We start from the raw sequence: 26,125 nt of genomic DNA, 5'->3' as shown, positions 1-26,125 counted from the left end.
GTTCGTACTCCTCAGGCTCATTCCTGGTGTTGAAAACGGAGAAAATGCTGCATGAGAGAAGACAACAGAAGCCCGCCAAGCGCCGTGCCCCTCGGTAACTAAACACACCTAGAGGACAGATGGCCAAACACCTGCAAAATGTCACCTCAGGTCCAGGCAGTGTGTATGCTATTGAGTTTTCATGTAGTAATGAGACGAATGAGACACCTGAACCTGTCTTTATAAAAAGTGAGCTAAGCTCATAATGTTAGGGCTGAGTGCTTGCTGCATGCACTGGATATTTATAGGCCGCAGAGGATGAGATGGTGAGTCTGTGCCTCATGATAGGACTGAGGTCACAGGGATATCATTATGTGCTTTATAATGGCTTTAAAAGCTGTATGCTATTCTGTGGAGGCAGCTCCAGTTTCAAATACCAAAAACCAAAGCAAAATAACAGAGTTATTTACTTAACTGACAGTCAGCTGTAAATGTATATATTTTACTTTATTAAAGGTTTTAAGACGAGCTTATGGGTCGAGTGTTGCACAGCAGCAGCCTCCAGGTTCTATATTCATGCAAAATGACTTACAGATGTTCCTATTAAAACGGCGTCTTTATTAATGTCTGTGAAGGTTCTCAGTCATCCAGGTCATCGTAGTCAAAGGAGCTTGCAAAGAAAAGCGTCTGGACTTCTTTAAGTTACTTGAAGACATTTCACCTCTCATCCGAGAAGCTTCTTCAGTTCTAAGGTCAAATGGTGGAGAGTCCCAGATATAAACCTAGTGGGAGTTTCCCCCCACAGAGGGACAAAAGGACCCCCTGATGATCCTCTAATCACCTGAGACAAGGTGGGAAACTGGGCGTCCCAATCAGCCAGAGTTTCGGGTGTGTTCATTGTGAAACCTGGCCCCACCTTATCATGCGAATTCCTGAGGTCAGATGGCCCAGGATGTGAGTGGGCGTTAAGGCGTCTGGGAAGGGATCTCAAAACGGACTCTCCACCATTTGACCTTAGAACTGAAGAAGCTTCTCGGATGAGAGGTGAAACGTCTTCAAGCAACTTAAAGAAGTCCAGACGCTTTTCTTTGCAAGCTCCTTTGTCTTTATTAATGGTTAATGTCGAGAAGAGTTCTAGCAGGTCATATTTAAAAGAAATACCGAAAAGAAAATTAAATGGCAAGAAAACGTAATTTTTATTTGACTAATTTTACCCTCGTGTGTCCTTCCGAAACAGATGTGGGCTTTTTATCATCGGCCTGCTCCAATGATTGCTTATGTCTGAGCTCACCACATGGATGCAAACTGAGGAATGACGAAGCAGCCGTCATGTGTGCTCATTCTGGCTTTAGCTTCACAACCCGCAAATAACAAAATGAAACCAGAGTTGTGGGATCGCCTGACCCGAGGATTCAATAGCCTTTTTGTGGTTCTCTAATGGAGGCCGAAGTCAAAATCACAAGGTCATCTGTGACTTGCTCTTTTGGCTAAATGAATGCTGAGAATTGTAGCTGGGGCGCATCTACTAGAGGCAGCCTCGGATCAGTTTCACACACCGTTTTTTTTTTTTTTCACGGTCGAGGTTTCTGTCGAGATGGAATTAGCTGACCCCAGATCTGCCTGGAGAGTTTTGCCTCTTATTACAGAGAAAGAACTTGCCTACTGAAATTAGAAACAACCCCCCGCCACCACCACCACCACCACCCCCCCCCCCATCCTCAGTCGCAGGCGCACTGTCATAAATCCTCCGCAACCACTTACACCAATTTATCTCCCCTCAGTCTTCAAGTCCAGAGCTCATTAAACGACAAAAGAGTCGACATGCAGCCACCGTGAACCTGTACACTCACCTTTATTCTCCACCATCAATCACACAGTCAATTCACCTGCTCACTCATGTAACAAGAAAGAGGCTGAAAGCTGTAATAGAGTGAACAATGCAAGATAAGGATGGCGTGTGTGTGTGTGTGTGTGTGTGCGTGTGTGTGTGCGTGCGTGCGTGTGTGTGTGTGTGCGTGCGTGCGTGCGTGTGTGTGTGTTGCAGTGTTGCAGTGCCAGCAGAAAATAAGGGTTATTATATACACCCCAGCTGACAATTTAAAGTAACAGCACTGTGAAAAAAAACTTTTCACTTTGATTGGTAGTTTTTCAAGTAATTAAAGTAGTACATCAGACATTGCTTCCACATAGCTGGCAATATAAAGAGAGCTTTACAAGACTGCTGGCTGGCTTTTGTGTTATCTGGCATGAAAGTTCACACTGAAATTCATATCAGCCACAGGATTAATCAAGTCCTTTTGTTTGCACTGTGAGTTTGTAGTTTTGGGTGAAATTACTCAACAAATATTGGATGGTTGTCATTTAATTGCTTTTTGTAATCTCTGACTCCTGCCACAGTCAGTTTAGAGCCAAATACCACAGACTGTATGTAGAAGATGGATGTAGCCACTAGGGATGTCACCAGAGCCAATACTTATACTTTTTGACGCCAAAATCCTGAAAACACGGTGGTACTGTGGAGACAACACGCCACTACAAGTATTCTTGTGCGTCCTTACATGATGAAGGGCACCCACAAGCACAAGGAAAAACTACATGTGGAAGACGGCGACTAGCAAAGCCGCTGAGATAGCTTTGCCCCAAATTATCGATAGCTGGATATGGAAGTACGTTGTATTATGCTGAAACACACGTTACTTTTTTGTTTGAGAGAACTTTGCCGTTTAGAAATCAACCAGCGCGCCACATGCTGAACCGTTTGTAGTGGCTAATGTTGTGTTGGGGATGTAATGAATCCCAAAGATTTAGTATTTGGTGCTAATATGAGTAGAGTTAGCTTGTTCCTAATTCAAGATGAAATTAAAGAAAGATGAAACAAAATGTGTATTTAGACAAAAAATATTCCTTATCAACATTATATTTTATTGACAATAAACAATAAAACGTTAGAATCTTTGCCGAGTAGCCTGCTAATGTTAGCATTAGCTTTTATTGTAAACATTTTACAATATGGATCAAAGCTGACTTCACATCAGTAATGCAGCTGTCTCAAACTAAACATTATAGTGTATTTCAGGATAAAATGAGAAGGATGACACTTTGTACCTTTCTAAATATGAAGTTAAACTTACTATTATTTAAACAGATCTGAATGTTGGCCTTTTAGCTGCTTTGCTAAATTGGAAGGATTTCCTTCCTTGGTCTGAAAAACCAAAAAGTTTGCATATTGCAATTTGGAAATCAGTTATTATCCGATGATGTGGGCGTCCGTTCAGCATGTAAGGGTAGACTAGGACACATGTAGCTTTATACTGCCCCCTTCAGGTCTGGAAGACCACTTCGGTACATACCCTGCCAACGGCTACGTTACCAAAGAAAAACAAGTACCGTAAGTATCGGTTCTGGTGACATTCCTACTTTGTATATATTTTATATATCTTGCTAATTAGCAACCATTTTGTGAGAAACATGGCATTTGGCACTGACTACTAAATGTCTCTTATCGTGAAATCCCAACTAGCCACTATAAATCATGTTAGAGGTCACATGACTCACATTCTGAGGTCTATAAATTTTACTTAATTAATTAATTTGATGTGTAAATGTAATTTTCTCATAGATTTACATTTACAACCAGACAACCTGCCACCTGCTGGCGTTTAGGTGGGTTTTGAAGATACTTTAAATTTTCATATTTCAGACCAGAAGTTCTCCATCCATCTTTCATGCATCTGTCTCTAATGATTATGTTCCCACAACACTGCAAGACAATCATATGATGTACAATATACGTGATATCTCTGTCACTGAGGAGAAAATGTCCCTTAAAAGTCCCAAAGAGGCAATTATGGATTCTATATGTTTACTTCACTGTAGTTCCATCTGTGTGGGCAGCATTATTGTCTGCTGATTTTATTACCTCTGATTGGATTTCCCCTGCTCTCTGCAAGTTTCTTCTTCTGCACTGCAAATTAGTTAACTTTACCCTGGATCATTTGATTTGGTTATTCGACCTCTCAGGACAAACTGTTGATAATGATGATAGCTGACATCGGCCTGTTGATAACTGTATTGCATTGTTGTGGCTGAGTTACTTCGTGGCAGACAGAGAAGCTTATATAAAAGCATGAATCACAAAAAGCTACCAGACAACTTTAAATCATTTGTCCCCGAAGACGCTGCAAAGTGAACTGAGATGACGTGCAACTGAGGGAAATGCCAAGAATCTATCCTCTAAATAATTGCGTTCACTTTTCTGTCCTTTCTCTTCTTTTGTCTTTTTTACATAAAACCAACATTTTGAAAAACGTGCATCTGTGCTGCTGCCAGCATTTCCAGTTCACATCGTACACTCGTGCATAGATTGCGCTTGTAAGGGTATGCTGTTAAATTCTGGCTGGCATTTGTGGCTCGCATCATCATTCTGGTAGTGCAGCAACCTGGAGCCACGCAGCAGTGGAACACAATGTGAGGCAGCATAATGGAGCCGGGAGGGACACGATGTTTCCCCTCCTCCTCACGGAGTCGAAGCAATTAATATGACAACTCAGACAGATGGTTGTGTCAGAGCGAGTGATTGACTAAACCAGGTTAGCCATCCTGTCCCTTGGGTGGTGTTCAGACATGGACACACAATAAATGGAATACCTGATCTGGAAGCGACTGCCAATCTCTAAGGTGGCAAACTTGAGTGCTCTGAAGCCGATCAAAATGCAGCACATGATGCCGCTTATCCAATATGTCCATACAAAACTCATCCTTAAATCTTTAAACGTTACCATAATGGGTGGAGTGCTGTTGTCTTTCCCCACCTGTTCACTCACCTGTTAAAGTCCCACGTGCACCCAGCATATCTCACTGGCATCTGGCACCTTGCACACACTGTCACACACACTGACTGGACGAGGTGTCCTAGTCCCTTTTATGCTCTAAACGCAGGCATAAATCCACAGGTTGGGACGCACCGGTGTTGCATTGGCGGCCAGCGCTGGCCTTGTTGTCAGCAGGATCTTTGGGTATAAGGCTGTTAATCCTTCACAGAGAAGCAGCAGAAAGGAAGGCTGATAAATTCATGCCGGGTACAGGTTCAGACCGAAAATGCAACTTAGAACTGCTCGTGCAGTACTTTTACCTGACACTGGCTGATATCCATCCATCCAGTAACTGCTTAACCAGTTCAAGCTGGAAAAATGTGAATCTTCATTTGCTTTTTCCCCAAATATGAGTCACTGTTGGCTGAGTCTGTTGCTTTATGCAGTTCTTTCTTTCAAATTCAGCTGGTGCCAGTTAACCGTTTCATCCAGCTTTGTTCGTCCACTGATTATTTACTTTGATTAGCTCGTTATTTTCCTTTTTCTTAACAGATATGAATTGAATTTTGTGTGGTTTGGTTTTATTTGAAATCCAATCTAAGCATGTGTCACAGCAGTGGTCAGCTGGCCTGTTAGAGGTGTGTTTAGGATACATTACGTCATTTTCCCAAATCATCCCCGTGGCATCGAAGTTCAGGGCTCCGGATCTCTTTTTGAGGGGTGGGGTGTATTTAAAGACTATAAGGGGGGCGGGTGGGGTGAAGTGCTGGTGGTTCCTAAATATTGGTGACACCTGTTGTGTGTTGTAACCGTTAGCCTCCTCCACTTCAGTCCTGTCACTTTATCAACTCTTAAAACCTCGGTGGAGGAACTTGGTGCAGTCGTTGTTTACTAGAGAGCTCTGATGTGAGGAAAGTGATGTCAGACACACATAGCTGAAAATATAGTTCCTCATTGTAAAGCTCTAGTTTTGCCATTAAGAGGCTGAAAGGAAAAGATGATGTTTCTAATTCTCTCCATTAGGTGTAGCTGACAGCTGAACACCTTTTTATTAGTGTGGATTTGAGTTTGCCTCTCTCACACACACACCAACAGTCGTAGTTTCAGAAGTGCTGTGATTTTCTTCTTTACTGACACTTGTTTGAGATGACGAGCCTTGATGGGAGTGTTGTTTGTCCACTCAGAGCTCATATGGCTCAACCGCGGCTGTTCCAGTCTGTCAGAAGTGTCGTGATTGAGGACTTACATAAGCGCCGTCAGTGTTTTCATGTGCAAATCCTGGAAATGTCATCATGTCAGCAGCTCTCCAAAGTATTTTACAAATGTGAACAGCGGCGTCGATGCAAGAGGCTTATTTATTTGGGTTTTAAATTTTTTGGTTTTTGAGTGTGATCAAGAGGAGAGCTCGGCAGTGCTCACAGAGAGCAGGCTGTGCACTTTGGCCATACAGTGACACAGAAACACAGCCTGTGACATTTCCTGCTCTCTCTGTCAGTGTAGTTAAATCACAGCAGCTTGTGTGGTGCAAGCAAACCTCACAGAATATTTTACTGAGTTATTTATGCATTATATGTAAATTAAACCAAAAACTGATGACGAGACGGATTATTGTAGCTTAAAAACGCAGCGAATGAAATGAGCAGGAGCAGTTCAGGGGTTGTGTCTGTGTGTGTTTTTAATAAGTACTGACCTGGTCTGTTGACTCTGGAAGCTGCAGCTTTTGATTGCAGAGGGGGAAAGGGTGCATCTGCTGCTCTCTGTGCAAACAGTCATTGCTGCCCGACAGGTGGACTGACGTGCTCGCGGTTCAAAATCGACACGGCTATAAATAGATTTATGGCTTTTGGTAGTTTTCAGAGCAATAATTGCATCTTCAGTGCTCACAGCAGTATATACATTATTTTTATTGTCTTCCTCTGAATTTAATCTTCCTCTGGATTTAATCTTAGCCCTGAATCACAAGCATAAATACCTCGTAAATAAAAGAGCGCAGTGTTTTCATGCATGTGAGTGAGCTGTCACCGGTTTGTACATGGGTGCTGAACAGTGTGACCAAAGGTAGCTGTAGTGGACAGGTGTGAATGGGGTCCCAAATGTCAGCCCTGCAGGCAGGCTATTTTTAAAGTGGCACAGACATAAATACCTGGGCTAAATTAAGGCTGGGCACATGCAGGTGTACTGTGGGAAGACTGGCTCTTTCCTTTCAAACCACACGAACAGATTTTTATATAAAACATACTGACACAACATCATGTGAACACTTTCCTCATATGTTTGACTCATTTTGGATGATTTAATAAAGTCTGATTTGTAAACGCTGGTCAAAATGAATGATTAGCTGCAGTATGAAACTGCACTCTCATTGGATAATAAACAACCACAAGTATTAGCCAATAAGCATGGGGTTTCACAGTCATACCTGCCCCTTGTCGTCACATTGGGGTGGGGGGTGCAAGCAGAAATGCTCAGAAACTATGAGTGATGCCACAGGAGCTACGCTGGGCTAGGCCCATCTAAAGAAGGCAGCCACTCAGTCTCTTTACGTCCCATGACTTTTCTCATGTTTTACTCTGGACTATTCACCTGATCTGGTTGGGAAAGACCTGTGATTGGCTCCACTCATAAGCTCAAATCCTAAACATCCAGCGCAGAGACTCCACTTCAGTCACAACATGCTGACAGGTTATAGATTTTCAACAAACCCTTTGCTTTCTGTACTATGGAGAACTCAGACTTTATAGAGCTGGGCTCAAAACACTTTAGTTACAAACCACAGGACAAATGCTAGAGAATGAAAAAGAATACTTTTCTGTGCACCCTCACCATTATTCTTTATTTAAACTAACGAAAGTTGAAAGAATGAGGTTAGGGGCTTAGAGTTGAGCGCAGCAGTGAAAGCGTCCTGTCTTCCTCCATCATGGCCTCGCTAAGTGATGCTCTAAAACGCAGCACTTACTGACAATAACAGAGACTTCCGAAAATGGTTTACAATTGATTTAACTGCTTTTCTACCACCAAGTGCTGCCAATTTGTTTTTCTAACGCTCTGCTTGTTGTTTTTAATTCTGCTCCACATCACAGACCTTATAATTTCCCTCCACAATCAGCAGATTAAAACGCACCAAATCTTAAGACTGGCACACAAAGAAATGCAGAGATGATCTGCGCTGGCAGTGTTCCCTGTAAGCCACATCGCTGTGCACATTTTTATTCCAGACAAACATATTTCTGTAATTGGATCAGCCTCGTGTGATCGAAGGCACTAATTAGTGAAATCAGCTACTGTAGACTTTTGTAATTAAATCTAAACACTCTTTTGGGGAAAAAAAAAAAAGGCCTGCAGCCAGCGACGCAGTAGTGCAAAGAGGTGAGGTGTAAGCTGAGCTTGTCCTGAAGGTTTATGTAATTATGCATCTTATTAGAAGTGATTTATATTTATTTATCTATGTATTATTTTCTTATTTATTTAGATTTCCTTAGGAGAGGCTGAGGCAGAGAAATGGAGCTATGAAAGTGCAAAGACAGGGTTGATATATGTGGAGTCTGGACTAATCATCAAGTCAACTACAGCTGACTGTGTGTGTGTGTGTGTGTGTGTCTGTGTGTGTGATGGTCAGCTGTGGAAGGCTATTTTGTGCACGCAGGGCGCTGAGATTTATGCGGGAGGTAAACTCAATATAATCCCACTTTACGGCCGCCGTGTCATGCGGCACTCACTTTATGATGGAAGGCTTTTCTTAAATGTAACCTCATTAAAAGAAGCATTACTAAAAGCATCTCCTAACGTTTGACATATCGACATTCTAATAATCCTTCATTTTAAATATAGTTTTATAATCATTAGCCGACATTTTTCATAATAGCAAAAAGGGTTCACAGCTGGAAGATGATGTTTAAGGTGTCGGGGAAAAGAGGATGTTTTTGAGCTTTGGCACTGATTCTTCAAATTATAATCAATCAGTCGTCTTGATATCATTTTTACATTCATGTCTTTTTTAATGAAACGTGAGAATCGTCAGTCTGTGTTCCTACCCCCACCTATGGCCGAGCTCACGAGGGTTAATATGTGAAAGAATGATACAGTAATGTGCTTCATATAAAGAGCAGCAGGCAGGGCTCAGAGGGGAGCTGCTACTCCTCTACCTTTAAAGGAGCTGGCTGAGGTGGTTCGTGCGTCTGATAATGATGATGCTTGTTCCAGAGTGAGGTGTTCTACCTACTGGAAGGAGACCAGGACACTCTGGAGAGAGTACATCTTCAAGAAGGTGTCTATGGAGCAGGCGGTCTGAGCATCTCTGGTTAGCGGTCGTGCTGTCATCTACTGGAGCTAGAGCTCCAGCTAGTGGCAGCTAGCTCCTAACATCTTAGCAGCTAACGGGCATTGTGTAGTCAGAAAGTATGAATATTAACTCTAACCAGAGGTTGTTCTGCCACTTGCTGATGAGGGCACCAGCCTTTAATCATCTAGTCTACATTAGTCGTGCTTATCCCTCCAACAAAGTAATTAATCTGCATCTTCTGCTAGCATGTGCGTTCTTTTCAGGAGCCGTAAAGAGCTTGCGGTTGCGTCAGCTCTGTGATGAACAGCCTGGGTAGCTGACATTATCAGGAGCTCATAGCCCGTTGAGATGGGAGGAAGAATGTGTGGGAATGTGTGTGTGTGTGTCAGATGTATTTGGAGGGTGGGGGGTCTGCAGCCCTGGGTCTCCTGGGGGGACGTAGTCATGACGGGCATTCAGCTGGGCTACACTGTGACCTCATTTTACAAGTAAGAAGGTCCCAGCTGAGCTGAGCCAGGACGGACCAACAGGTGCAGACAGACAGAAGAAAGAAGAGGGGAGGGGGGAGGATGCTGGGATGGAGGGTGACTTCATGCCGGCGGACTTTGACGACCACCACAGGCGTTACAGCAGACCGAGGAGGGGCCGGCTGGCGGGTGGGGGGAGATAATGAAGCGGTACAGCACAGACGGAGAAAAGTATCAGCTGTAGTTTCACATGTGTCACAGTTAATTGTTGTTTTTTTATCTGAGGCTCATGCAGCGTTTTGGATTTAATGAATCTGTGATTGTGTTTGTGTCTCCAGGTTAAGTGAATCCTTAATTTCACTTAGCGCCACGTCAGCTTCTAACAGCTCTCCCTTTGATGTAGACGCGGCATCACCCCTCTCATCTTTCCCACACTTTCTCAAGTTATTATTTTATATCTCATCATATTCTTAAATCCATTCCTTCCTCCTCCTCCTCCTCCTGTCTTGGACTCTTACAGTTCACCTCAGGAATCCTGCCTTCTCAGCTGTCCACTGGTGTCCCATGGCAATCCGATTTAGCCTCCACCACCTCCCCTCACTCCTTGCCCCTCCCCTCCCCTTCGCAGCTCTTTCTCCTCCTTTTCCACCTATTTTAGCCTCCACACCTACCGCCCACCTCCCTGCCTCCACCTCCTCCGTTCTCCGTCACACACCTCCTTGTCCCCTCTCCAGTTTGGCCGGGTGGTCTGTGCGTGCTGGATTAGGAGTCTGTCTAAATTTGGTCATGCATGGCAAAGGAGATGAGCACCTGCTGGTTGGACAGGCGGTCTCTTCTCCCCTCCAGACCCTTACATCAAATTACAGCAGGGCTTGGGCATTCCTGTCACTCCTCTCCTCTCCGCTCCTCCGCTTTGCTGCTTCTTTGTCTACGAGTCTCCTTTTCTTTGACCTTCAATCTCAAATTCAGATTGAATCCATTTTTGATTTCCAGGTGTGACAAATTTAGTTTCCAAATGTCCAAATCTGGCAAAAGACAGTGATTCTAATAGTAAAACTACTTGTACTGGAGTATAAAAATACTTGGTCAAAAGTAAAAGTTTTCTTCTGTGCGATTACAAATTAGCCCAGATCGCACAAAACACTAAATCTCACAGAATATTTAACTAAATCCAAACAGCTGGTCAATAAAACCCAAAACACTGTAATGGGAAACATTTAAAGTAGCTTAAGATGGAAATATTATGCAAAGAAACCAAGTCTCTAATTTGCATTTAAATAAGGTACTTCCACTGATGACCGTTGATCCTAAGATCACATCAAAAGTTCTTTTTTATAGTCTTCAAAAAAGTTTTGTTTTTTTTTTAAGTCAAAAACATGCATTCGAACTCATAATGTTTAGGTAATCATTTTTGGCCTTTTTTTAATGTATACATGACCCATGAATCGCCTGAGCCTAAAAAAGGCTTCTAGTGGTGATCAAGTGTTGTGAATACACATAACAGACAACTTAGCAAAGAACCGATTTTAATTTGTATCTTTAGGAAATTTGTTATTAGCAGCTTCTCGTAAAAACACACAACTTGTTCCCATTTATTTAGCTGAATTTAAGCAAAATACCAAAGATTCCCAAAGGGCTGTAAGCAGAAACCTTGGCATGGTGTGCAGTCTCTCCTTTAAAAAAAATAGGAAACTGGACTAGTGGAGGACATAAGAAGGCCTCTCAGGCCTAAGATGCTCTCTGCAGCAGATGGACAGTATTTGAAAGTCATATTCTTAAGAAATAGGGGGGAAAAAACCTAGCAAAGATCTGATACAGGACCTCCATTCGGCTCTTCAGGTACTCCATTTAGTGTCTCAGTGGAAGGGTGGCTGTGAAGAAGCCATTCTTAAGAAACATGATGATTGAGGTATCCCAAATTGCACAAGAACTGGACTGAAAATCGATAGCAACAGGTGTGATGAAGTCACGAATCCAGATTTTACATCATCGGTATGTGCACAGGTCAGGAGAGAGGTACAACTGTGAGTCTGCAGTCACCCGTAAAACGCAGTGGACCCTCTGTCATGGTTTGGGCTGTATTGCAGCCAGTGGTGTTGGAGATTTTGCCAAAATTGAAGAATTATGAGCACAGAAAGTACCACCAGATTTTGAGCACCATGTAATATCATCTGGAAACGGCTTCATTTTTCAGCAAACAGACTGCCATTGCAATAAAAGCTGTTGTGGATTGGCCTCCTTAGAGCCCTGACTTCAACACTGTAGCAGTGTGGGATCATTTCGACAGAGAACAGAACAAAAGGCAGAAACATCCAAGGAAGAGCTTTGAATGTCCTTCAAGAAGCCTGGAGAACTATTCCTGCTTAAAGAAATGGAAAGACTGACTAAGAGAGTTCAGACTGTGTTGAAGAATAAACGTGGTCAAACTGAATATTGGCTTCTAAGCAACTCTGTATAAAGTATATTATAAATCATCACATGCTTACATTGCATCTGTTTAATTATAAGAAACTTTCAGCCCATCACCAGTCTCCTCCAGGAAGGAGAGAAAATCAGTGTGAGTGAAGCAGAGTCAGCCCTGAAAACTCTTTATGTAACGGTTTATCTATAAAATGTCAAAAAAATGATGAATATGTTCAGTTTGCATTTACATAACAGCGGGCAGAAAATCATTAGAGCTGTGAAACAGGAACAAGGAAATTTGAAGCATGTTTTGCTTGAAAAATTGCTTCAATTAGTCATCAGGTTAATTCATTTTTCACTCCATCAACTAATTAGATAATCATTTCAGCTCTAGAGCACATGCAGAGATGAGCAGTGTCTACTCTCCCCCACATGCTGTACTTTCCCTTCACTCTAATTTGCGACTTTTTCTCCTCTTCCACTCAGACATCTCTGTCTTATCTGTGTCTCTGGTACTTTGCGTCTTTGCTTTTCTGTCCGCGCAGGCAGATGCAGACGCGAGGCCCGGAAGCTCATATAGGCATAAACACACACCCACTTACTTTAAAGGGCACATGCATTTTGATTCCTGGGCTATTTAATGTGCTTTGCTGTGTTGGGAAATTTATGTTTTTACCTACTGAGCACAAACCCTGTTTCATTGCTACTTTATACATCTCCCTCTCTCTCTGTGTCTCTCCTCACTCCACCCACACAATCATCTGTAGTTAGTTATTCAGCTCATGTACTTATTCTGCTTCGACACCCCCGCATCCTCCAAACCCTGGCAAAGTTTTGGCTCTACAGCAGAAGCCCTAACGCACACTCACACCCCTGAGTTTGAACACAAGCGCACACACATGTTTTTTTTTTGTTTTTTTTTTCAGATTAAAGCTAAACAGCATGGAAAGCCTCTCAGAAATACCTTTCAGCAGCTGATTGATTGATTGAATGGCGCACTGAATTGTCCCCTGCACGTACGCCTGACGCCATTAGGCAGTTTTCCAGACAGACCGAAGGCAAGCACTCAGCGCTTAAGAGCCATTTCTGTCTATTACACACGCCACCATCACTCAGTGAGCAGCTTGGTTTCCAAAACGGGTGATTTGTAGCTACTGAAAGACGTATCGCCCGAGTAAAATGTGTGATTTTTTTTTTATTATTTATTTATTTTTTAATAACAGGTACCTTCCTGAACACTTGCAGACTTCACTTTACTGCACTTGAATGTCCAGCTGTTTAAGAAATGGATGGTGCTGATGCTGAGGAGTCTTTTGCATGTGTAACAAATGACCATTGAGCAGCACAAGTTTGTTTTATTTATTTATCGAGGCTTCAGTTCACCAGCTTAACGTGGCAGCCTCTACCAGCAGCAAACGTATACCTTCTAACTGACAACTGGCAGCCCACTGGCAACCCCAGCAACTCCCCCCACCCTTTCCACCTTGGTCTCTCCCAGAATCTTTAAATAGTCTTCAGACCCCCTGGGACACATGCTAATCAGCAGAATTAGTGGCTAGTATTATCTCTTTATCCTCATCATGTGTCTGGAAAATAGAATCATTAAAATGTTCAATAAATAATCATTAAATATTTAAGAGTTCTCATGTGAAAGTATGTTTCGTGGTGTGCACATGTTTCCTAAAGTGCAGAGTCCTAATTAAAATGCAAAAGTGTCCAGATATGCATCCATTATTAGTTAAACCAAGCATACAAATGACTCAAACACCTCTTGGTAATTATCACATGTTAGTTCTGCAGATTACACCTGTTTATTACAGTGAGCGTCGTTCATCCTCTTATGAATTCATCTGGGAAGTTCCACAGCCTCAAAAAGCACACGTCAGAATGATCTGAGCCCAAAGTCAGATTGAACTAAGATCAAGCGGCCGTCAAACTGACACAAGTGTCAGAGTGTGACTGCGCCCGCTCTCCCTCAGCAGCCGCAGTCGCAGAAAGGTCACAGATTAAAGAGGACAGCTCGGGCCTCGCTAAGCATTTTGTGACCCCGGTTTCAAAGGGGAAGCATCAAATTGTGTGTGTAAAGTTTGTAAAACCGTGTGTTTCTGGCTCTCTGTGTGATGTATGTGTGTGCGTGCACGGCAGGTCAAGTCTGTGAATGCAAATGTGTAATATGTGGTACATGTGACCTGTGAGCCTCCGTCTCTTCTCTCCTTTAGACCTTCACAGCTTGGTGTAACTCCCACTTGAGGAAGGCCGGGACACAGATTGAGAACATTGAAGAGGATTTCAGAAATGGCCTCAAACTCATGCTGCTGCTGGAGGTCATATCAGGTGGATGTCATTGAGAGCACACACCCATGCATGTATACACATTTAAAAACTGAATGATACCGGATCACATACTTGGATTTGGCACATCCTTGTGGTAAAAAAAAAAAAAAGAGCAGATCTTTTGCTATTTTGGTGACACACTTTTTCTTTTTTTTTTGTCATTTTCTTTGTAGAATGAGACTGATGTTGATTACTCAAACTCCTAAACATTGTTGGTTTCACTCCCACTCTGTACCTTCTTCCATCTATAAAATCCAGCAGTCATCATCACTTTATATATAATTTTCTATAATTCCTGTCAGACTATAGTAATGATTTACTCATTTGCATAATGATGGAGAACAGCAAAAAAATCTGTTTTAAAACAGTTAGTTGAAAATAAGAAGACTGTATCTCAAAGATGGAGACGTTTAAAAAAAAAAACAAATAAAGTACTTGCATTCTTTCTTGTGGCCACCAGGGGGAGACTGAACAAAGTCTGACTGTAAAGGAAATCTAAGAGGAACATTAAACTATCACTCACGTGATTTTATGACATCAATGAAAACTTTCAGTGTTAGTTTCTATTTCAAGTTTTAAGTCATATTTTTTTAATTTCTGACTGTTGTATCAGAAAGAATCATCTAACGAACATAGAAACTTGTGGTAAATTTTAAAATGTATGGCTGAATACTTCCGTCGCTACCTGCCAGCAACCACGTGAAACTCATGAATCCGCGCTTTCTAACAGTACGTGTGTCAAATGTTACCAGTGAACGCTGCAGGATTACAGCGTTTTGGAGTCGGATCATTCTTTTTAAACTCTGTATAGGATAAAGTAGGCGGTTCTACCTTGTGATTGACTAGTTCGCAGCATTTCCCTGGCAGGTCTACTTGTCTTTTGTGATGTCTGGTTTAAAAACGAGAAAACCAAAAAAACTGAGATGGTGATGATCAAAATCCTGAGCTAGAATATTGAAAACTGTAGACTACATAGTAACAGGTGGTGTCACATTGGCTACATCTCTGCAGGTTTCATGAATGGAATTACTCTTATAATTCATAACTGTGTTCTTTGGTAAATAAACTAACACAAACAAGTAAAATTGAGATCACATGTTCTTGGAGATGGTGTATTTTTCCTTGACACTTAGCTTAAAAAATAACTACTGAGCAGCTTGATGGACGAGCTAATAAATCTGTTCCTCGTCTTTCTCAGGTGAGAGGCTGCCCAAACCCGACAAAGGCAAGATGCGTTTCCACAAGATCGCCAACGTTAACAAAGCTTTGGACTTCATCTGCAGCAAGGGGGTCAAGCTGGTGTCTATTGGTGCTGAGGGTGAGACAAGACCTTTAAAATGAGTCTGAGTTTTATCTGATTAATTCATCAGGATCTGCTAAGATGAGTAACACGCGTCCGTGTGTTTGGTTTTGTAGAAATCGTCGACGGTAACGTGAAGATGACTCTTGGTATGATCTGGACCATCATCCTGCGTTTTGCCATCCAGGACATCTCTGTGGAAGGTGTGTTTCCATAAAGCAACACTGAATTTTTTAAGCTTAAATTAACTTTTTTAGTGGTTGTCACTTAAATAGTGAGATAATGCACGAGTTATGAGTTTGCAATTAGTCTTTGCAAGAGTTTGGCCAAACTGCTGGAGCAGTCACCATGCCTGAGCACAACAGACAGAGACAGTTGTCTGTGTCTCAAATACAGTCACGTGAACGCAAAGTTAAACACATCTTGCTAGAATACACAAAATCTCTGTGTGTTTATTTGTTTCTTTGGCTGCCAACTCCTCCCACACAATCAGGAGCTGAACAACCAAACTTGGCACACAGGTGCATCTCAGGCCCCTGAAGCACCGTTTTCAGCTTTACAACACTTTATAAAAGCACCATATCATTTTTATTTCACAATAATAACATTTAGCTTATATCCGCAACTCTTAATTTGTGCATAATGTTTTATGATGCCAAAATGTTGCCTGGCAACCACCTAGCAATGAGCTAAAATGACCTGTGTTTTTGCCTTTATGCACTTTATGAAAGCAAACCAACAGCACGAGCACTGCAGCTTGGATATGTCTAGTCAGTCAAATCTGTGAAGGGCATTCTGAGTCATCTTCTTAGGAAATGAGATAAACCACACACACACACACACACACACACACACACACACACACACACACACACACGTGTATATATACTGTTAAAACTGTAGATGCTCATATTCAACATCTCCTTGAGACTTCTCAGCACTCAGTTTCAGACCATTCTACTCTCAGCTCTGTATGATGTCACTAAGAGCAGATATCCTAATATGGTCATCTTCTGTTTGCAAAGGAAAGCCAATCAAAGAGGAAGAGGAAATAAAATGTCTAGTTTCTGACAGAGAATGAACCAAGGCCCAGTTTTAGCTAAATAAAGCTTATTTCAAACTGTATGGTCATGCAAAGCTATCTTAAGTAATGTAATAATATCTTAAATTGCGTGCACACTAGAAATGATTTGCAGCACCATAGCAACCAATGACCACAGAAAGTGAATGACATGCAGCAGAGCTACAGGTACCACTGTGGACAGGAAGTGGGCACGATCAGAAGTAAACTTTAGCCAAGCAACTGAAACGACTACCCATGAAAGTTAAGAACCGCGATGATTGGCACATGACCTGGTAGTAACTATATTAGAGGGTCACCTAGGCAACGGCAGCCTGGAATATCCTAAGCAACCAGCCGCGGGCTTCAAAGCGATGCACAGAGAGTGAAGCGCTTCCAGTGTGGATGCAGTTGTAGAATAAAACGATGAAGCTGGAAATGAGTGTAGTAGATTTAATGCCTTTAACTCTGTGCGTGTGTGTGCGTGCGTGTGTGTGGGGGGGGGGGGGGTGATTTGTTGCTTCCTTGTTTGGTAATCCCACCCCTGGGCTGCATTTGCACCTCATGCCATTTTATTTTAACCTTAATGCTGTCAGCAGGTCAACCCACAATAAATTCTTGTTTACAAAGACTCCGACCTTGTTCACTCTGTCCTTCCACACTCCGCCCCCACACCCCCCACACCCCCACGCCCCCACTTACCTTCAAGTCATCTCCTTTAGCTTAGCTTTTATTGCTTCCGCTCTTCAATCTTCTTCTGCTGTCATACAGCTTGACTTTCTTCGCCATCGACCTCGCTCTAACCTCTCATAACTCCTCTTCCCTCCACTAGTGCAGGAAATTATCTTTAAGCCACCCGTCAGACGAGCTTGAGAAATATATTGACTGCTGCTAACATCATACAGCTTTTTTTAATGCCAGATCTTGATCCTAAACATCTTTGTGCAGTATTTAAACTTTTGACAGCCCCAATCACTCTCTGTCATCCTCTTCCTGACTGTTATTCTTCTTCTCTTAATGTTCAAAATAACACAAACCCTCATCTAAAATCATCTCCTCTTCTCAACTTTTTCAGAGACCTCTGCTAAGGAGGGTCTGCTGCTGTGGTGCCAGAGGAAGACTGCCCCCTACAGGAACGTCAATGTACAGAACTTCCACATTAGGTGGGTGAGCGATGCCGACCTGTGGCATCAGCAGGGAACTGCAATCATTCAGCTTATACTTCTGTCTGATGCTGATTTCTTTTCCTCTTTATGTTTTCCTCGCTCCATGTCACCCACTGATCATCTACTCTCCTTCTTTTCTCCTCACGCCTCTTTGCCTGCCGCTGTTTCCTCACTCATGCCTCCCTCCTTCCTCTTCTTCTTCTTCTTCTCAGTTGGAAGGATGGCCTGGCCCTGTGTGCCCTCATCCACAGACACAGACCCGACCTCATTGACTACTCCAAACTGAGAAAGGTGGCCCATCCTTCTCTACTTTCCCCTCTATTTTCAACCTTTATACTGAACCTTGATTAATGCAGTCTTTTTATGTCTTTTCACTTTCATCATTGAAGCTCTGTTAGAAATATTTTTTCCTGTGAACTGATTTCAGCTCATTAAAAAGAACCCAAAAAGACAACCCATCACAATACTGCACTTGTAGATCACAAGCTTGATTAAGAGTGTTAATAAGAATATTTGCCAAAATTGCATCCCTTAAAGTTGGATGTGATGCGACAGAATTGGAAACTGCGCTGCTGTTTGCTCGCCAAAATCCTGCCAAAACTCTGAAACTGAAACATTTCTTAATGAGGTTTATTTCTCGCCTTCAAAACACTCATCAGAACTGTCGTGGCTGGCGTGCTTCCCCGTGTAGTCTTTTGTGTGTGACACTGATTGTGTGTTTCTTCAGGACGACCCCATCGGTAACCTGAACACCGCCTTCGAGGTGGCTGAGAAGTACCTGGACATCCCGAAGATGCTCGACGCTGAAGGTGAGGCCACGAGACGTCAACGTGACGGAGCAGTGCAGGAAGCGGGTTCTGTCTTGTTATGCTGACACACACGGTGATGAGCTCAGCTGCAGCGAGATGCATGATGGCAGACACGGTGGCTCCGGCTTGCTCGGAAAATTCAATCATCTTCATTGAAAAAACGAATGCATTTTAAATCACTTTAAATGCATCTACTCAGGAACCAGCGGCTCTGACCTTGGAAATATCACTGCTTTGTAGGCAGATGTCCTAAAACGAGTGATTAATGCAAGAATAAATCATAATGCTCTTTACGCTTCACGGTCACATTTTAATTCAGCATATTTAACTGAGGTGGGAGTCACCAGTCACCAAGTTTGCAGTTACACACACTCTGTTTCTGACAATTAACTGCAATAAAAACTCAAAACTCACGTCTGTTGCTGTTTACGTCAGTAATTCACATTTAACTGTGACAGTTGCACTCAGTAAACCTCCTGGTCTACAGAAATATAACGAGGACACAAACAGCTGGCAGCCAGTTAGGATCAAAGATCCGTTCAGACTGATGGCAGCATGTTGGTAATCTGTCTGCATTTCTAAGTTATTTGCAAACCTTGATCAGTCTCTCTGAGAGTGACTGCAGTCAGTCCAGGTCAGACTGTGGCTGCTTCCTACCAGGTGAGATGAGTTCTGGTTCTTTAGTGAAATGTTTAGTGTCCCTGCATCGATACAATATTGCCACACTAAGCTGTATCAGATTTTTAAATATTTAATAAAAATGTTATTTAAAAAATGCTTTTTAAACCTGACAAAGTGGCTTTTCAGAATAAAATGCAGTAAAAACGAATCAAACGTCTGCTCTGCTTTCCTGCCCTGTGGATCATTCTTTCAAACCTTTGCCAAGACTATTTTAAAATAATATAATAATAAAGCTCAACATTGTTTTTGCACCTTCAGATATCGTGAACACACCCAAACCTGACGAGAAGGCCATCATGACCTACGTGTCCTGCTTCTACCACGCCTTCGCCGGCGCAGAACAGGTGAGCTGGTGTCGCCTCACTTCTCCACGTTTCATGTCGTTATTTTTCTGTGGATCGACGAGCTCGGAGCACAAACCGAATGAGCAAGTGTTCCCTTTGTAATTGAATAAATCAGATGACACACGTGAAACGCGGTCATCGTGACGTAACGTCAGCGCTGAGTAAACGTGCGAGCTGCGTGAATCTGGGTAAATCAGCTGTTGCTACTCTCCCTCTCAGGCCGAGACAGCTGCCAACCGTATCTGCAAGGTGCTGGCCGTCAACCAGGAGAACGAGAAACTGATGGAGGAGTACGAGAAGCTGGCCAGCGAGGTGAGAAACCGCTGCGACCGCACAACTCCCACTCTCAGTCTGTCCCACACTTCTCCTCACTCTTTCTGCTCCTTCACTGAAGTCGTTTTATGAAAATCGATTTTTTTTCTCAGTTATAGAAGCATAAAAGGGAAAGTTGACAACTAAGCGCATTTATGCAGAAAGTGCGGTGGAATATGAGCAACTTTTTCCTATGTACAGAAATGAAGGGTGGCTCAAGACTTTTGCACAGCATTATATCTTTAAATAATCAGAAACATGCGAGTAGCTGATATACAAAGCAGCTAGAACTGATGCACAAACATGACCCTAAATAAAGACTTTCTTTCACTAAAGACATACAGAATATAGGTCATAAAGGTCATATGATGTGTGTGGGTGTGCATGTAAACTGCAGACTGAAGTAATCAGAGTACTCTGAGTAACCTTTGCGTTTCTCTTCTGCAGCTTCTCGAGTGGATCCGTCGCACCATCCCCTGGCTGGAGAACCGCGTGGCGGAGCAGACCATGCGCGCCATGCAGCAGAAGCTGGAGGATTTCCGTGACTACCGTCGCGTCCACAAGCCGCCCCGCGTGCAGGAGAAATGCCAGCTGGAGATCAACTTCAACACCCTGCAGACCAAGCTGAGGCTCAGCAACAGGCCCGCCTTCATGCCCTCTGAGGGCAAGATGGTGTCGGTGAGCAAGGAGGACGACTTAATGCATCACTCAGGATTTTCAAGCTCACACATCAGTTGAAAGATTAAATTCTTTGTGTGTTACTTTGGAAAGGATTTTATGAGACGTAGAGTTTGAAAAAAGAGACCAAAACAACAAAGTCACACTTCAGTTGGTGGTTAGACACGGGCACTTCTGTTCGAGGTGCTCTTTGAAAACGCCAAAGCACTCCCCTTTCAAAATAAAATCAAAATTCCTTCATTTTCATGGCAAAGTTATGTAATGACTCCAACACATCATCGGGGAATAAAACAGAGATAATGAGCACATTGAATCTTTTCTAGTAGTTTGTCACCAACAGGGACTTCCACATATAGTGTCCCACCAGCAGGCAAGCTTCCACCTAAGGGTGAGTGGAGTACGATCCAGCCCAAACATTCACCCAGATTCAGCTCAAATTAGTCAAGAAGAAGGATAAAAGGATAAAAAGAAAAAAATAGTTTCTTCATCATCTTCTTTGTATAAAGCAAAACTTCAAAGAGACTCTCTTTTCAGCTACTGCTTTCTGAGAAATTTACAGATATTAAAAACCTCTCAAGGTCTACAATCTCAAATCAATTCAGAGTCAGAGTACGGCGGGCCGCCACGAGCTCTTAATTCCCCTCGAACGTGTCGATAATACGCCTAACACTCCTCCTCCTCAGCACAGGGTAATAATGAAAGCGCTCCCTCTCCTTCAGGACATCGCAAATGCCTGGAAAGGTCTGGAGCAGGTGGAGAAGGGTTACGAGGAGTGGCTGCTGACAGAGATCCGCCGCCTGGAGAGACTCGACCACCTGGCCGAGAAGTTCAAGCAGAAGTGCGCCATGCACGAGGCCTGGACTACAGGTAGGTGGTGGATAGATTTTGTATTTTATTTAGCTCACAATATAACGCACTTTAAAGCGAGTGCTGCCACTATTTAAATAAACTGAATTAAAGAGAGATCTTCGCACCAAGCAAAGATCTCATATCACTCCAGTTTTTGGTGATCGGGCCTTTCGGGCAGCGGCACCGAGGTTGTGAAATTCTCTCCCGCTGGTTTTACGCTGTGCAGACGCCATTGATTCGTTTAAAAAGCAGCTGAAGACATTTTTATATAGGCAAGCTTTTAATTAATTTGTTGTATTTTACTGTTTTACATTGTTATTTGTTGCATTTCCATTCTTTTCATTTTCTTTGCTGTAAAGCACTTTGTGATTTATCTGCGAGAAGCTCTTTATAAAAAATGTTACTTACTGTTTGCTTCCTTAAAGAGTGACAAATGCGGATCCTTCTTAGCGTAGTCATTTACACAGTGACTCGACGATTGAAAGGTCGCCTTTTTGTGTAAAGAAACATTTATCGAATATTAAACATGCTCTTGTCCTCTCCTCGTTGTTTTTATATTTGACGTATCAAACTATTCTTGTTTTGTAGCTTTTTTTTTACCTCCGTTAATCGCGAGTCTTCACACTTTACTGTGTAATAAGGCAAAGCAGCAAAAGATAACCCTCAAAACCACATCAAAGCACCATAAATGGCCCAGTAAGATTATACAGAGCAATTAAAAAGGATCTAATGATTCATGGGGACACTGAAACGATACAGCGAGTGGGAGATATAAAAATCTGAGCGAGAGCTGTAAAACTTTAAAAGCTTGTGGGCCCGACTTTTACTTGTTACCATCTTTAAAGTAACTGTGTGTGTGTGTGTGTGTTTCAGGTAAGGAGGATCTTCTGTCCCAGAAGGACTACGAGTCGGCCTCTCTGATGGAGATCAGAGCCCTGATGAGGAAGCACGAGGCCTTCGAGAGCGACCTCGCCGCTCACCAGGACAGGGTGGAGCAGATCGCCGCCATCGCTCAGGAGCTGAAGTGAGAGCGTGTGACGAGATGTGTCCTAATGCCGGACGTTAAGGTCACGGGGAGGAAGAGAGATGTTGAAAATCATGATGGGTGGGGGCGGGGGTGGAGAAAGCATTATCCCAATTATTCTGCATAATGGGAAGAAGAGCAGGGGAAGAAAGCGAGTAGCTGAAGTGACGGCAGGGATGTCGAGAGCAGACGAGAACACGAACGCAGCCAGGAACAAAAGATGCAACAGATGAGTGGAAAATATTAATGAGAGATGAGAAAGATGAAAGGGTGCTTCACGAGAGAGCGGAAACCTCTGATCTCGCCATTTACTTATCCTCCGCAGCTCCTCGGGGCTTTTTTTTTCTCCGAGATAGCCTTGAGATGATTTCTTTGATGTTACAGTATATGAGCAGATCGGCACTGTAAAGCTGAAAAAATGTACAGTATAATTTATCAGCGAGGACTTCAAAAGCACAAATCATGACCTCGGTATCAAGAAAGAAAAGTTCTTAGATGCCCCTCAACTCAAAGGAGGGCGAAATATCTATGCATTTAATAAAAGGGCATCAAATATTCGGGTTATTTGGAGAAATGAGATCACTTCACAGAAGAGTTTCCTCAACTTTACCTTACTTTAGATCAGGGGTGTCAAACATAAGGCCCGGGGGGCCAGAATCGGCCCAGTGAAGACCCTGATCCGACCCACTGGACGGCTTTGGAAAATGTGAAAGAGGACAAACATTTTAGACTTTGAACTGTTGGCTATTCATACCACACCAAAGTAATTTAATTATAGATTTCTCTAATTTTACACTTCATTTTTTAATATTTAACTCCAGAGAGCTTAAACTTTATCATGTAGAACAACTGAGACACGCTGTTCATATTCAGCTTGTTTTTCTTATATTAAGAAATCTCATTGGTTAAACGTGCAGCTAAATTTCTTTACACTGACTGAAAGGAGAGTTTCACTCATCTGACAAACGTGATTATTCGTAATGATGATTTATTAGCGGGTTTAGCTGAGTTTCAGCTAATATTATTACCATTTTGTAAATATTTGTGTGATAATGGTCTATGTACTCGTCTGTTTTGTTGTTTGTCTCTCTCCAGTGAGCTGGACTACCACGATGCTGCTACAGTCAACACCCGCTGCCAGGGTATCTGTGACCAGTGGGACAATCTGGGCACTCTCACCCAGAAGAGGAGGGATTCACTGGAGGTAAAACTAAACAGCAATCAGCTGCTTATGTAAACAACTCGCTGAACACGTTACAGTTTTTTGTCTGGAAAGACAGCTGGGATCGTCTCCAGCCTTCCTGAGACTGAGCTGGATGAGTGGAAATGAGTGCATGAATGATGAGGGAGGCGATGGGGAGGATGCGGGATGCACAACAGGTGGTGCAAAACTGCTGATTGCAGTTATTGTACACAGCAGGGGCTAGCAGCTGATTGGCTGGGAGGGTGTGGTCAGGCTTAGACGATTGGATAATAAGAGTGACACTAAAAAAAATTACATAAATGATTTTGAGAGTGTGGGAAACTAAAAATAAAATAACATGTTTTACACAGAGATAAAATTTTGATTAGTGTAATATGAATCTGAGTTTTGGTGATTAGAGGCCAACACTCGGAGCAGGCGGCAGTGGAGGAAAGTCATTTCAGCTTCAGTTGTAGTGCACAGGTCCAGAGATCTGAGTACACTTTTATATGGTTCGAATATTATAAATAGAAACTCAACAATACGCTGCGAGCAAGCAAGAAAACACCTCCAGCTGAACGAGTTTCTGGGGTGGCCGTCTGCCTCAGAGAGAGCAGGGGGTCAGGAGGAGAGTGTAGGGACAAAAAGGAGAGAGTTGAGAAGCAGCAGGTAAACCGTGGGCAGCTCTCTGAGATCAGAAAGCAGCGGAAACATGGTGGGAAAGAGGACAAAGGAGCGTTTCCATGTGAACAGACTGAAAAGCAGAATACCAGTGATTACAGGAAGTGACAGAGTTACAGGAAGTAGGCAGAAAGATCTGGAAATTGTGAAGTTGTGAGGTTTTATAAGCACAGGACACCAGACAAATACAGCTAATGTGATTCAGGGCGTCTTGATTTTTATCGGCAAATTCGGCTTAATGTTTTCACGATGCTCAGCGAGGAGTGACAAAAACAACACGAAGAGTGCAAATGGCAGATTCCCTCCGTGTTTGTATGCACACGTCTGCTTCAGCATCACGAGTGTGTTTCTGTCTGTGACGGCAGCGTGTGGAGAAGCTGTGGGAGACCATTGACCAGCTGTACCTGGAGTTCGCCAAGCGTGCGGCACCCTTCAACAACTGGATGGACGGAGCCATGGAGGACCTGCAGGACATGTTCATTGTCCACAGCATTGAAGAGATCCAGGTAACCACCTGATTCAGTTTTATTTATATAGCACCAAATCACAACAACAGTCCCCTCACACTGTTTTATATTGTAAGATAGAAACCCTAGAATAATACAGAGAAAGCCCAACAATTAGACGACTCCCTGTGAGCAAGCACTTGGCAACAGTGGGAATGAAAAACTCCCTTTTAGCAGGAAGAAACCTCCAGCAGAACCAGGCTCTTTTCTTTTTCTCAGACATTTAAATCTGTACCAAAGGAAGAAGTTGTACAAAAAAACATACACTCTGTCTTTCTTTTTTCTAATACACCACCTTATATTTGTTTTCCTCCCGCACAGAGTCTGATCACAGCTCACGACCAGTTCAAGGCTACTCTGCCCGAGGCCGACAAGGAGCGCATGGCCACTCTGGGCATCCACAACGAGATCCTGAAGATCGCCCAGACCTACGGCATCAAGCTGTCCGGGATCAACCCGTACACCAACCTCTCCTCCCAGGACATCAGCACTAAGTGGGACACTGTGAGTCAAGTCAAACGGACCCCACAAACACAGCGTTTGTAGAAGGAGCAAATTAATTATTATATCGCAGACACAATGAGGAGCGTGGCTGCTCTTTAATCTGCTTTCAGCAAGTTAGCATTATGTAGCAGCAAATGTCAACCTGGCTCTCTCTCTCTCTCTGTGTGTACACTCCATTTGGTCATCCAGCTAATATTAGCACAGTGCAAAGATAGCGACAGGTCAGGAATAGTACAGTACATGTGGGTTAGAGTGACACTCAGCACTGCTGGCTGTGAGGCTCTCAGGGGAAATCAAAATAACTCCACAGGACAGCCTGTCGGTGCAGCCGTAGTGCGACACACATCAGACCATCTGTGCTCAAGAAACAAATTTTTTTTTCTTTCTATCTGGGCAATCATGAAGTTACAATCTGGAGTGAAAAACTATGTATACAGACTTGGAAAAAGTGACAGCAACATTCAGTTAATTTAAAGATGCAGTGATGCAAGCGTAGAAATGGAAGAGGTGACAACATGTTTAAGTAAACTGTAATAATGTAAGTTACACACAGTCACCAGATATAAACTGTGTGTGCAGGTGAAGCACTTCGTGCCCCTCAGAGACCAAATGCTCCAGGAGGAGGTGGCCAGGCAGCAGGCCAATGAGAGACTGAGGCGCCAGTTCGCCGCTCAGGCCAACATCATCGGACCCTGGATTCAAACCAAGATGGAGGTACGAGATGGGGGTGCTTGGGTAACCAGTGCTGTGTGTAA

The 26,125-nt window shown here is 43.0% G+C and overlaps 1 protein-coding gene across 1 annotated transcript in view; it reads left to right on the top strand.

Moving 5' to 3' along the window:
• actn3b (actinin alpha 3b) overlaps window positions 1-26,125 on the top strand; it is a 36,941-nt gene that overhangs the window by 6,663 nt on the left and 4,153 nt on the right. The window contains exons 2-16 of the mRNA XM_085450957.1: window positions 14,159-14,273; window positions 15,472-15,591; window positions 15,690-15,776; window positions 17,709-17,796; window positions 18,012-18,090; window positions 18,527-18,608; window positions 19,548-19,633; window positions 19,853-19,945; window positions 20,393-20,623; window positions 21,343-21,490; window positions 22,346-22,496; window positions 23,592-23,700; window positions 24,726-24,866; window positions 25,188-25,370; window positions 25,950-26,084. Of these exons, the coding sequence (XP_085307083.1) occupies window positions 14,159-14,273; window positions 15,472-15,591; window positions 15,690-15,776; window positions 17,709-17,796; window positions 18,012-18,090; window positions 18,527-18,608; window positions 19,548-19,633; window positions 19,853-19,945; window positions 20,393-20,623; window positions 21,343-21,490; window positions 22,346-22,496; window positions 23,592-23,700; window positions 24,726-24,866; window positions 25,188-25,370; window positions 25,950-26,084 (1,848 nt within the window). The remainder of the gene's footprint in view (window positions 1-14,158; window positions 14,274-15,471; window positions 15,592-15,689; window positions 15,777-17,708; window positions 17,797-18,011; window positions 18,091-18,526; window positions 18,609-19,547; window positions 19,634-19,852; window positions 19,946-20,392; window positions 20,624-21,342; window positions 21,491-22,345; window positions 22,497-23,591; window positions 23,701-24,725; window positions 24,867-25,187; window positions 25,371-25,949; window positions 26,085-26,125) is intronic.

The sequence above is a fragment of the Copadichromis virginalis genome, linkage group LG3, assembly GCF_057382275.1.
Source record: "Copadichromis virginalis isolate Kocher_CV1m ecotype Utaka linkage group LG3, C_Virginalis_male_GT1.1, whole genome shotgun sequence".
Lineage (NCBI taxonomy): Eukaryota > Metazoa > Chordata > Actinopteri > Cichliformes > Cichlidae > Copadichromis > Copadichromis virginalis.
Note: the sequence above shows the minus strand (reverse complement) of the source record. Positions and strands in the feature narration are given on the sequence as shown.